Consider the following 12,559-nt stretch of genomic DNA (forward strand, 5'->3'; position numbering starts at 1 on the left):
ACTACAAATGGAAACTAAACAGATCAAAGTGAGCAAGCAGGAGTCCACACTCAAGTAATGAGAGGCCAAATTTTCTGAGACTTCCAGGACCAGCCCCAGCATTTCAGATTGGTGAGTCGAGACCAAATGAAATGCAAAACCTCTGAAATGTCAAACCCAGCTTAAACACAGCGTGCAGGAGCAGCCAGGGATTTGAGTTTGGGCCACAAACAGTRTAAAAGCACGAGATTTAAAACAAACAAAACACCCTCAAAACCAAGCCCCATAGCAATTTTGGGTATAGCTGTGGCTTAGAATGTTTAAATAGGTTGTGGTGGCTTTCAGCCACAGACAGTGGGATACCTAATTCCATTTTGGCTTCAGGATCATCTCTGCACTGAGTAGAAGAATGGAGTTCGTATTGCACAGCATTTTTTCCTCTCTTTATAATAAACCAACCCGTCTTATTTGGGAGAGAAACTACAATAATCCAAACTACTCCCATCCAATCCCCACTAATGCCCATGCAGGTAGAAGTGGACAGAAGGAATTAACAGCTCCAGTTAAACCCTGCTGGAAATCCCTTTTTTTTTTTTTTTTTCTTTTTGTGAGTTGCAGACTCTTGACAGGACCAGGACAACAGATGAAGTCAGACAAATAGCAAAGAAAATTATTTTCTGGCTAAAAACATCAACTGCTAGCCACTTGTGGATGTGTGGTTATAATGCTTTCCACGCTCTTCCTGACAGGCCAGGCAAACTCCTCAAAAAAAGAGGACAGGTAAAAAAAAAAAGGGCAACAAGAATCAGCTACACAGTGCTCTTCTGTAATGTAGTGGAGAACTTTTATTTTATCACAACACCTGTTGGATTTCTGCCTTTGTGTTGGTGACTGAATTGATCAGTTTTGGGGGAGTGCAGATCAGCTCCAGGGTCTCTTTGCAARCTTCTCTGTTAACTTACCAAGGAAACAACAGTGTGGGAACAGTAATGTGGGAATTAAATTCAATCCCAGGATGGGCACTCTGCTCCAGCCGTGAGGAAGTTGGGATTTGACTATCTCAGATTTGAGCACAGATGTTTCAGTGCACATGCACTTTGATCAAAAGCAAAAACTCTTAATCTGTAGGAAAAACTACTTTTTTATGGCAGCCAGGGAGAKATACACAAAAGGATTACAGGACAAACTAATCTTGTGTGAGAGAGAGCAATGTACCATCCCAACTGGCCTTCAGGTTCATGAACTCTCCTCATTAACCTTATCCCYCTTTCTTTTAGGTTGTTTCCACTGGCTTCTGGCACTGCATCAGTAGTGTTCACAGCTTGCAGTTTTYTTTGTGCTACAGCCTCTGCACCCAGGCTGGGTGAAGTTTTTGATTCTGAACTTTRAGCTTCTCATCTGGAAGACTGAAAGCTGACAGTTGCCACTGCAAGGAACAAACTCCAGATCTGTTCTGTTCTGGCAAATTCTACACACACCAACTCAAACTGCAGCAGGATTGTTAATAWTTTKTTTTCTATTTTTCTCAGCAAAGTAACGGAGTTGATTGTTAAGASTGGTAATCTGGTGGATTGGAGGGAACAACACCTTCCTGAGTGTTGGAGGCAGCTGGAGCACTCAAACTACTCCCAGATATTCAGAGGCTACAGAGTTTTTCAGAAAGAGACTGCACCATGAACGTTCTGAACCTACCCAGCCCAGAGCATGAACCTTCCCATAATAAATGCACAGCAGAGCACAAAAACCAGTGGAAAACAATCAAAGCTTGTCTTCCAGCCACTCCAGCAACTTCTGAAGCCACAAATTCATTTGGCAGAGGAGTGTCATGAGCACTTCACGCATGCAGAGAGACATATTTCAAATGAGCACTCAAAAGAGCAGAAAAGGCAGGTTTTTCCCTGTGTGGCTGGTATTTCTGGAGTGCTTGGCACTGTGCCACCTGCTGACACCACAGTGAGCCGATGACACCAGCATGTTTTCCTGGAAAAGACAAGACCCTTTAAAGAACAAGTTGCTACACATTTAAAGTAGCAGAAAGGACACATGGTGGGGTAAAGATACTCCATGGAGGAAACCATGGTAAAACAAATGAAAGAGGATGGAAATCAGTGCTTCTGGAATTTTCCTTGCATACAAAAAAAAAGGGTCCACCTCAATTCAAAAATATCTTTTCAGCCTCTGTAAGATTTGCTACCTTAATTATAAATAGTGGCTTAAATTAAAGAAAAAATGTCACTGTGGCTTGTGAAGAGACCTCATGTAGAAGATTACAGAAAGGACTCAAAACTTGCTGGGTTCCAGGATAATTCAGGGTTATCTTYTAGAACTACAACTAGCCTAGGGCTTGCAGTACCTCCATAAATTTCCAGATCTGAGCTGCTCTTGTTATTAATGGAACCAGCTTATGTAAGTACCTGGAGCAGCACAGAACATGATCCTGCAGCAGCTGGGACCACAGAACAACCCTCAAAAAATGAAGCAAGAGTTCAGCACAGTGGTGGCAGCTGTGAACTGTTCAAGGACCATAAACCTCCAGAGAAATCAAATACACAGCAAAATGCATCCTGCAACAGAGACAGGAGAGAACCTGTCCCTGGCAAGAACCCTCATGCCAGAAACCCATCTTTAACAATCTTTTCTCATGCCAGAAACCCATCTTAACATTCTTTTCTCATGCCAGAAACTCATCTTAACAATCTTTCCTCACCCTGGCAGTTACAGTCAAGATCATTCACAATGCACCTCCTAAAAGGGGGTGAGAGTTTGAACAAAATGCAAGAAGGTGCTTGCTGCAGACACTGCTTGCTCAGCACAACTCCCTAAAGCCAGGCAGTGAAYTTAAGGAAACATGCTAATTGCATTCTCTTTAATTTGCTTGTGCTCTTTTTGTTTTTTCTTTTGAACAACTGCTCCAAGTCCTTGTTTGCTGSGCTGTAGTTCCAGTTTCCAGGTTGGCTGTGTGATGTGTCCATGAAGGTGCTGGATTTTGTTTTATACTCAGAGAAGCTGCTCAGAATCAGAGTGYAGGAAGAGATCTCTGAGCCTCTCCCTCACCAAAATGCAAAGGAAAAAAACAGACATGGTGCAATTCAGGGGAAGAAGGTGAAGAAAAGCACTTCAAATGTGCACAAGAGTTAAAATTTCATTTTCTTTATGCCTTCCTCCCCTCTGTACAGTAGCAAAGAGGAGACAAAGGGACAGRAATAGCAGGGTTCAGTGGAAGGCAGAAGGTTCCTGATGGGCTCACCGATGGCTCAGTGCTGCTGGGTGGGGGTGACTTGGTGCTTCACTGCTGCTTGGTTTTAAGGGATAATCTCTGTATCATCTTGTAAAGGAGACCAAAGTGCTGGAAACAGAAGGAAAAAAAGTAACCATGACAGTTCTGAACAGACAGAAAACTGAGCAGAAGGCTTAAAACAATACCAGTGTGCAAATGCAATGCCTTGTTAGAATCCACCACTCGTCCTGAAGATGGAGTGGGACTTGATGGATGAGGAGGAATTATGACAATGAAGCCAAGTTAAACAAAAAATGATGGCTTACAGAAGTGTTTGTGCAGATCTGCATCACCCCATTGTGAAGATGTGTTAAATATATTTTTTTTTGGATGCAATTCTGTTCCTTCTGAAGGGGAGGAGAAAGCTGCAGATTTCAACACATGCAGGTTCCTGGTCTCTATAGAAACACTGCTGCCAGCAGTTTCAGGAAGGTAAAAATGAACCAGGCAAAAACACAGAGATTCCCAGTAATTCACAATCCTTTAACTGGATCTTCTCTTTCACCATTTCCCCAGTGACTTAGAAATTCACTTAATTCCTCTTTTGATTTTGCTTTGATTGATTGTATTTTGATTTGATCTTCTGACAGATGTAACAAGATCTAGGCTTCAAATAATTTCAAATTCAAATAACAGAAGTCATGAAGACTGCTAACAGAAATCAAAGTGTATGTTTTCCCTCCTGTTTATATTGTTACACTGAATTTTAAAATGCCTGTGGCTTCCCCAAACAAACAATAGACAGAAATAACACGAAGTGATCAAAAYTGAGTGTGACCTAAAAAGCTTCCCTTTTATTCATGTTCTTCCTGAACCCGGGCAGGAACAGAAGACTTGTTCACAGGGGCTTGGTTAACACTTCCACAAAAACATTACATTTAATCTRGCTGGCCAAGGCATGGAGTATCAAATTTTCAGAAATATGGACACAAGATGTATTTATGGTTTCATTGAAAAAAAAACCCCAAAGCTCTGAAGATGCATTTCTAAGCCACATCCGATATTTCCCAACACTACTAGCTACATATCTTTGAATTACCAAGGTAACTAAAATTTGTTGTAAAGTTTCAGTTTGAAGCAAGTGAGTAATGCATGCCCTTGACTACAAGAAACAGCTCTAAAAACCAATTTTGCACTAAAATGCCAAGAAGCTGCCTGCAGCACAGCCAACTGGCATTATTGCTCCAGCTTTAGTGCAGGGAATGTGTGAATTATTGTAGCTAACTTGCTCTAGAAGGAAAATAATATATCTGTGTCACTCACCTGCACTGCAACATAGGCAACGCCAAGGTAGGCTGCAATACAGACAGCGAGGAGCAGATCAAAGATTGCTGGCTTGACCCTGAAATAAGGAAAAGAACACATGAAATTGCTACAGCAGGTCCTGCCAGGGGGTGAGCCAACAGCTCAGCATGCCCAGGGGAATTTCATACCTGTATGCATTCATCACCTGCTTCAGCTGGTCGTAGAAAACAAACTCTGGGTCCCTGTGCAAACAAAGAAAATTTTCAGGTTCTACTGTACTTCTTGACCCTGCAGTAAGGACAGCCCAGAGCTGYTCCCAAGGAGTTCACCCAACCACAGACAGGGAAGCATGACCACCTCCCATACTGGTTTTGAGCTGATTTTAGTAATCAGGACTTTCTTTCCCTACAATCAAAAGCCTAAGGACACAATTCAGAACTCATGCTGTTGTTCATCTGTCTCYAAAAAGGCTGAACATGAAAGATTCCTCCCTGTGTTCGCTAAAAAGCTTCAGCCCAAGCAGGTTGGACAGGATGGAAGCTGCAYTTTTGCAATTATCAGGTCTTCTCCTGCTCTCTGAGTGGGAACAGCAGAACATGAACATTAAAAACAAGCTCTTCAGACAGAGGGAGCTGCTGGGCCTTGTTTGTGCTGTGAGAAATGGTAAAGAGMTTCCTCTAGGAGAACACAGCATGAACCAAAACTGACAGGAGAGCAGAAAAGAGCAATGCTTTCCAGCTGTATGCCAAGAAACCAGGGAAGCTGTAGCTCAGAGACAAAATTCTGCAGAGGGGGAAGCCAGTTTGCATGGCCTGGCTGGCTCTTTCACWTCTTTTCTTACCGTTTGTCTGCCTTCACATGATGCTGCTTGACATCCTTCAGGTAGCGTCCCATGTAATATTCTAAGGTGTTGAGGAAGGTGCTGTCTTTATCAATCAGCTGGGCAGCCCTGGGCTGACTGCTCAACCAGTCCATCACTGACTCCAGTTGCTCCTGCTGGATCTGCTGCAGAAAAAAAACATCAGAAAAAGGGAGTCAACCACACACATGCTGAGACCACAGCTCTCTCCCAGACTCTATAGAGTCCTTCTCCCCACAAGTTACAAAAATGATGCATTGTGCTCACCATCTGATCTGTGAAGATCTGCATATCTGCAGGTGCTCCCTGCAAGAGAAAATAAAGAAAAAAAAAACCAAACCAGGTTATTGGTGAGCTTGGTTGGGCAGGACAAGTCTGGCCAGCACTGCATGGTGGGCACCTCTTACCTTTTCTGTTAGATTGTAGATGACCCTTGTCAAAGCCTCAGCAATGATCTGAGTATTCCTGGTCAGTGCTTTAGTGTCTATTCGTGCCCTAAAACAAAAGAGGGGATTAAAGACTTGCCAGTGGTATCAGCTTCCTCTAGAAAAAACCCTTTTTCACTGTCTCAAACACGAGCCTGAATCCAGAGCCCAACTCCCAGTGTTTCTGTCACCTGTGCCCTGACCATCAGCACAACACAAGCASTTGTGAGGCCAGTTTGGGTTTCTGGGCTGGATTTAAAGGCCAGCCTGCCTCAGCCAGGGTCCCTCACCTCCTATCCATGATGCTGTTGCGCAGGCTGTCCCGGTGGCTCTCCAGGTGGGAGATGGTGAACGCCGGCAAACGCCGGATCGCGAACCGCTCGTGCTCCCACGCCAGCATGTCCTCAGCCAGGTTGATCTTCTTGTGCACCATGGAAAACTTCACCTCTGGGAACTGGTTGGCAACAACCTGAGGAAAAGGGCCAGCCATTTAGGGGTGTTGTCCACTGCATAGTCCCATCCTGCACTGCCCTGTCTGCCTACACCCACTTGTTTTTATTTTTTTGTATTCCACATAGTAAGGTGCAGTTATTGACWTTATAAATTGGTTTCATGTCAAAAAGAGCTGTTTTCATGTCACTCCAGGGCAGCATTTGCAGATCTAGTCTGCTTCACCTGGGACTGTGGCATGAGGAATTGTCTGTACTTCAAATCAAGCGATCCTAAACARTATCTGAAATATTTCAATAGCACAGCCTTTCTTCACATCTTCCTTCCTCTCACGGAGATCTGCAGCTCCCCATATTAAGTCCCGTGTTCCCCATGTGCCTAAAATGCTTTTCCTTACCATCTCCAGCTCTCTCAGAAACGCATGCTGCAAGGTTCCCTCCTTGGGAGGCTTTGAGACRTGAAGATGAAGGCTATTGCCTCTGCCCAGAGTGTCGAGGCAGAGAACAAACGCTACATTGTCCTGCAGYAGGCTGGAATCTGGAACAGAAAAATCCAAACCTTCATTGCTGTGCCTTATGCTGGGATTTCCATTCCCAAAAAAAAAGCACAGCTCACACAAGGAGAGCTGAAAATTAATTATAGATTGAACACAACCAGCCCCTTACTCACCAGTGTGGTCCAAATTGTCCTCCAGCCACCGCTTCGTTCCTTGATAATTAAACTTGCCCCCTCCAGATGCAAAGAACAGCAGGTTATACCTGRCCATCAAAGAAGCCAGAGAAGGACTGGTTAGAATGCTGCACTCCAAGAATTCCTTTCCTCAGCCTTGCAGGTGTGGTGAAATCACAACCATTTGTACCTGACATCCGAGGCAAACTGTCCATTAACAAACACCTCCCCCATGCCACATACTCAGAGGATGGAATCTATTTCCCACATCATTCCCTCACTTGTCAGCTGCACACACATTAAACCCCAAACAGGGCAGTTCCTCACCCAGCATGGGTCCTTCTGTAGGTGTAGAGCCGAGAGAACAGCCTGGCCARTTCCAGCAGCACTGAGATTCCACTGCCATTGGAGTCAGCCCCGTGGGACAGCCACTGCAGGGTGAAGTGACACAAGGTGACAAACCCACACTGATTCTCAGCTTCAAGACAGCACAGCACTGTGGTGTTTGTAACTGCCCCACATCCTTTAGACCAAGGAAAGACACTTACAGAAAAAAAGACAGGAACAGAGAGCTGTAGGAAGAAAGAATACTCACTGGAGCCACTCCAAAGGAATCGTAGTGGGCAACTATTACAACAGTGGGCAGGTCTTCTCCACCCAGCCCTGTCAGCCTTCCCTGCAGAGCAAAGAGAGCAGTGTTACTCCCCATCACCTTTTGTGTGCCTGTGGTAGCACAGCCTGACTTCTGCCTGCCTGCTMTGTCAGCCATGGCCTCAGTTGTGARGACTTCAGACACTCATCTGACACTCCCCTGACTTAACCTGTTAGCCCAAATGTCTGATAAAGTCACAATAAAACACATAATCTTATCAATGTTGCCAGTTTGAATCCATGTACAACTCACCTCCACACTGGGGATGAGCCAGTCRTTGATAGCTTTGCTTTGAGCCCCACTGGTCACCATCTGGAAGCCATTGGCAGTTGCTGTGTGCAGCAGAACTAGAACATAAACAGAAAAAAATCTCACAATGTACACCTGGGAAAGTTTCATCTCTTCATTTCCCCTGCTAACTGAGCTTTGGAGAGACCAGCTTTAAACCATTTAAGCTCTCTCACTTGTCACTGGTGTTTATACAATGACATGGAATCCTGGTSATCATGCTTTTACATTCTGTCCTAAAATCCCAGTACTCTGAGCTGATCAAAAAGCACTGAAGCTCATCGTAAACAGCAAGTCAGTAATACAGTCAAGTTTCCATGAAAGCATCAAACTGAGTTGTGGTCAGACAAAAAGCTTCAGCTTCTATGAACACACCATCATCACTTAACATTTTCAACGTTTTTAACCTAGTTTTGATTTCTACCTTACTTGCAACAGCGTGAAGCTGGGAACTTCATGTAACTGCATTTCCAAATATAGTCAACTAATGTTTTCTTATGCTGTSCTTTTCTTCCACTGAATCTCTAAACACTTTGACAAAGACAGAATAAACACRAAGGTGACAGAACACTGGCTCATGATGCACATGACACAGCAGACTCCTCCCAGAGGTGGGACCAGGCCTGCCTTCCTCAAACCTTTCTCCTCCTTGTTAAACTCACCTTCTGCAGCTGAGGCAGAGCCCTGTGATGCAGAAGCAGCCCGTGTTTGTTCATAGATAGACAGCAGCTCCTCATCCTCCACTGCAAAGTAGACTGGCACAATGGTTTCCATAGCGAGCATTTCTGGCTCTATCTCCATGAATTGCTGAAGATTTAAGTGAGACACAAACTTAGCATCTGCTAAGCACGGCAGGAAAACATTCACAACCAAAGCAGAGAGAGAAGTTTTAAAATTAGAATACGATTTGTTGTGCATTACAACAGAAGCTTTCAGCCCTGCAGCAGCCAAGCTTTCCTCCAACACAACTCCCGTTGGAAGTGATGCCTGATGATTTTTGCTTTTCCTTTTTACGCTTTCTGTACCCTCTATGCATCCGCCTGTACCCCTTAGCCCACATGTTTGTAATTCCTGAAGCYTRATATTCCAGCTTAGTTTAGGARTTCTGCTGGGCAGAGAGACCAAACATCCTGAGGAAGGAGTCAGTGTGCCCTGTGCTATCTTAAACCCGAGGCTCCAGCCTTGGGTGAAGCCTTCTCTCTGGAACATCTTGTGTAAACTGGGCTCTGGCCTCATCTGGGGGGGGACTCATTAGAATAGGGGGACATTACTGCATTTGTTAAGTTTCTTATTTGGGAATCCTAGATAGATATGCTAATTCCTGAAATCTATAAAACTATCTGTGCTATACACGGGTGTGCATTCTGCCATCAAGCACCTGGGATCCAAAATACTGAGGTAAAACCCTTTTTATCCCCTTAACTGTGTCTGTGTCATTATTAAAAACTGGCCTTTCAAGGCAACAGAAGAACAAAAAAACTTTTTTCTTTTTACCCGTACGACATCCTGGGGSACAGAAGAGATGGATCGTGGCAAGATGATGACCACAGCCCCAGCTGACTGGCGGAGAGCCTTCTGGTACTGCTCGTAGGAGAAGTCCACCAGCCTCATCATGACGCAGCGGCGGCTCAGCACGTCCGCTTCCACGGTGCGCGCCTCCGTGTTCAGCACGGCGCTCCGGGTGCCTGCCAGCAGGAAAACAACAGGGCTGGTGAGGAATTTCATCCTATCCCCGCTGCTCCAGCCTCCTTCCTGCTCAGAACAGTCCTTGTGGACAGTTTGATGGACTGCAGAGCAGCCAGAAGCTGCAGAAAGCTGAGTTTGTGTCTTTGCCCTCATCTGAGAAGGAGCAGATTTCCTGCCAGGCTCCCCTTATCCCACACAGCCTCACCTTCCTCAACACAAGCACACAGCCTACCTGTCTGCTCACCTGCACATCATACCTGCAGGCAGCAGCAAACCTGGAGACAGCCTGGCCTCTCCAGAGCCTCCTGCAGCTGCAGGATCAAGCTGTGGATGGAAACTGTGTGCACCCGCCTGATGAAAGGACACCAGGCTGCCCCATGTCACCCCAAGGGCTGCTCTCACTCAGCCACAAGGAATGGAGAGTAGCTGGGAGAGTTCCAGATGAGCAGGCTGCTCCTAAGGGCTCACCCTCTCCTGCTCTTAATTCCAGCAGATCAAATGCCCACATGGAAATGCAATCCCCTGGGAGCACAGCAATTCTTGCCAGAGAATCGCCCCTTCGTTCTCCAAGGGAGAGCCAAAAGGACACCTTGGACAAACAGAGAGGGTCAAACCCATTTTACAATTTGTAATTCAATTTCTTCTTCTGTAACTCTGGAACCTGCACTGGAGAGCTCTGGGTCCCCACACAGGGACAGACAAGGTGCTCMAGCCTCTGTCAAACTGGAGCACTGCTAAGAATTAGATTTAAACCTGGCTAAACTTAACTCTAACATTAGTTTGGTCTCATCAAAGGTCACAGAATCACCTAAACAAAAAAAAAATCTACATTTCCCCAGCACAGCATCAATGAGAGCAACATACCCAGAAACGGGCACAATGTAAATTCTCCCCACAGGGCTCTGACACTAAATAACAAATACTAACAGCATCTCCACTTCAATCAGAGAAAAACAATTCAAAATGAGGACAATCCCTCCACCATTTCTGAAAGAATGATGTGCAAACACAGCAAGGTGGATGCAAAATTCTGCTCCCAGCACCACCCTCTGACATCTAAGCAGAGCAGACACAACAGTGTTTTTCTGACGAGTTGATTTTCTGCAGTTTCTCTACAGAGAGCTGGTTAATACATTTAAAATGTTAATACTCATTTACAAATTAAGGAACTCCATCAGCATTAGAGGAAGTCCAAGCTTGTTCTTAAATTGCTCTATGAGTGATGCTGACAAAAAACTCTGCAAGAAGAGGCTGAGCAGCCAATACCGGTTGGTATTTGGTCCTTTTGAAAAAGAATATGAGAATCTGRAACAATAAATCASCTCAGTCAGAGCRTRATGCTAAGAATGCCAAGAYTGTGGGTTTGATCTCCTATGGSTCATTCACTTTGAGAGGACTCARTGATTCTTCTGGGTCCCTTCCTACTCAGACTGCTCTGTAAAATACAACTTTTATCTGAAGGACATCTCAGAACACACAAGGAACAGGAACAGCAGCTACYCAAAGGGAGCAGGAAGGAACAAAGGAAACACACAACCCACCGAGCTAAAAGGCTCCAGGAAAAGGAACAGCATAAAAAGTTAATTGGAAGCATCTTAAAAAAAAATAACACCTGCCTTTTGAAGAGTTCACAAAATTCTCCAAAGTGAGCACTTGGCTAGAGGGGACACTCAGGCAACCAAAGCCTGCAGAATCACACCCCTGCTACCCCTGATAAGGCTGTGAACACACAGTCCCCACCACCTGAGGAAAGAGAGTCCTACCCCCATGAAAGAGCCTGCCTTGGAGCTACTGAGGTTGTCAGAGCCCTCAAAAAGTGGACACATTCAGAGAAACCGTGGTGGAAGAACCCAGGAATAATTTCAGATATTTAAGAGCCACCAGAAACATGAAGTATTTAAGGAGTACACAGGCATAGCTGCATTTCATAACTTACATATTTGAACCTACTACGATCTGAAAGATGGAGAGGTGGTGTCTCACAGACTAAATACGAGGCCGTTTATTGTTAATATAACCCTGAAATTCATGTCTGTCACTCACACACAGAGCACATGGCCTGGCCTGGTCTAAAACACCTACAAAAGGCCCAGAAACACCCCTTGATTCTGGATTTGTGAGCACATGGGGGAGGAGGCTGAGGGTTACAGCACCTCAAGGACTTGCAGAACAGGGTGTGTTCCTGACCCAAAGAAAGGTGTTGCACAATCAGCAGGCTGGAAATAAGAGAACAGAGGAAGTAAAGGTCAATTGTAACCCAGCAGAAGGACAGGATCTGAAATGGAACACTGGAGCAACACACATTGCTGAGGATGAAGAGGATGAAGAGGATGAAGAGGATGAAGAGCAAAGAACAATCAACCTGTCAATAAAAGAGTCAAAGGCAAAAGGACAAAACCGAGCACACAACCAAGTTTTCCAGCATGCAGGAGTGATGCAGCTGAAACACAGAGACCTCAGCCCACAGACAGGGGTCCTTGGCTTCCTCTAGGTCACCACCATGGAGCTCCCAGCACTCTGCTGAGCCTGGGCAGTGAAAYTCAGCCAGACAGGGCCCTCCTCCTGCGGCYTCCCCYGCGCYKGGGCCCGGCTGCTGCCGCCTCCMGAGCCCCCCGAGCCCACCCGCSGCCTCCCCTAGGCCGGGCCACSCTCCMMGGGCCGCCCGCGGCTCCACGGCCTMCCCAGAGCTCCTCCCCGGGGTCAGGGCTCTCTTTCCACAGCCCCACCACCCCCGACGGGACCGCTGCCGGTCGAACCGAGCCCGGCCGGGCCGCGCCGCGCCTCACCATAGGGCTGCCCGCCCAGCTCGTACTGCTGCATGCGGTACACCGTGAACTCGTGCGCCGCCTCGGCGGCGGGCGGCGGCCCCAGGAGCAGGAGCACGGCGGGCACGAAGAGCAGGACGCTGAGCGGGAGGCACGAAGCCTTGAGCACCGACTCCAGCACCTCGCTCGCCTCCTCCAGCATCGCCGCGGCCCCGGCCCGCACTGCGGCCTGCTCGGCACGCACGGCGCGCCCCCCGCGCGGGA

The 12,559-nt window shown here is 46.3% G+C and overlaps 1 protein-coding gene across 3 annotated transcripts; it reads right to left on the reverse strand.

Annotated features, from left to right (window-relative positions):
* Nucleotides 1-584: 584 nt before the first annotated feature.
* On the reverse strand, nt 585-12,550 carry NCLN (nicalin). Of its 3 annotated transcripts, XM_057377596.1 has the most exons (16): nt 12,317-12,550; nt 9,339-9,529; nt 8,507-8,651; nt 7,809-7,903; nt 7,500-7,580; nt 7,232-7,335; nt 6,905-6,993; nt 6,633-6,772; nt 6,076-6,254; nt 5,768-5,855; nt 5,628-5,666; nt 5,343-5,506; nt 4,690-4,743; nt 4,520-4,598; nt 3,227-3,325; nt 585-1,959 (listed from the first exon to the last, which is right to left on the reverse strand). In XM_057377596.1, the coding sequence occupies exons 1-15, from the start codon at nt 12,495-12,497 to the stop codon at nt 3,266-3,268; spliced, it is 1,689 nt and encodes a 562-aa protein (XP_057233579.1). In that variant the 5' UTR covers nt 12,498-12,550; the 3' UTR covers nt 585-1,959; nt 3,227-3,265. The 3 variants fall into 3 exon arrangements, with proteins under 3 accessions (XP_057233579.1, XP_057233580.1, XP_057233578.1); XM_057377597.1 differs by lacking the exon at nt 585-1,959 and having other exon boundaries at nt 2,863-3,325; nt 5,343-5,503; XM_057377595.1 differs by lacking the exon at nt 585-1,959 and having other exon boundaries at nt 2,863-3,325.
* Between the last annotated feature and the right edge of the window lie 9 nt (nt 12,551-12,559).

This window comes from Malurus melanocephalus, unplaced genomic scaffold (genome assembly GCF_030028575.1).
Source record: "Malurus melanocephalus ecotype Western Australia unplaced genomic scaffold, MMel_1.1 scaffold_318, whole genome shotgun sequence".
Taxonomy (NCBI): domain Eukaryota; kingdom Metazoa; phylum Chordata; class Aves; order Passeriformes; family Maluridae; genus Malurus; species Malurus melanocephalus.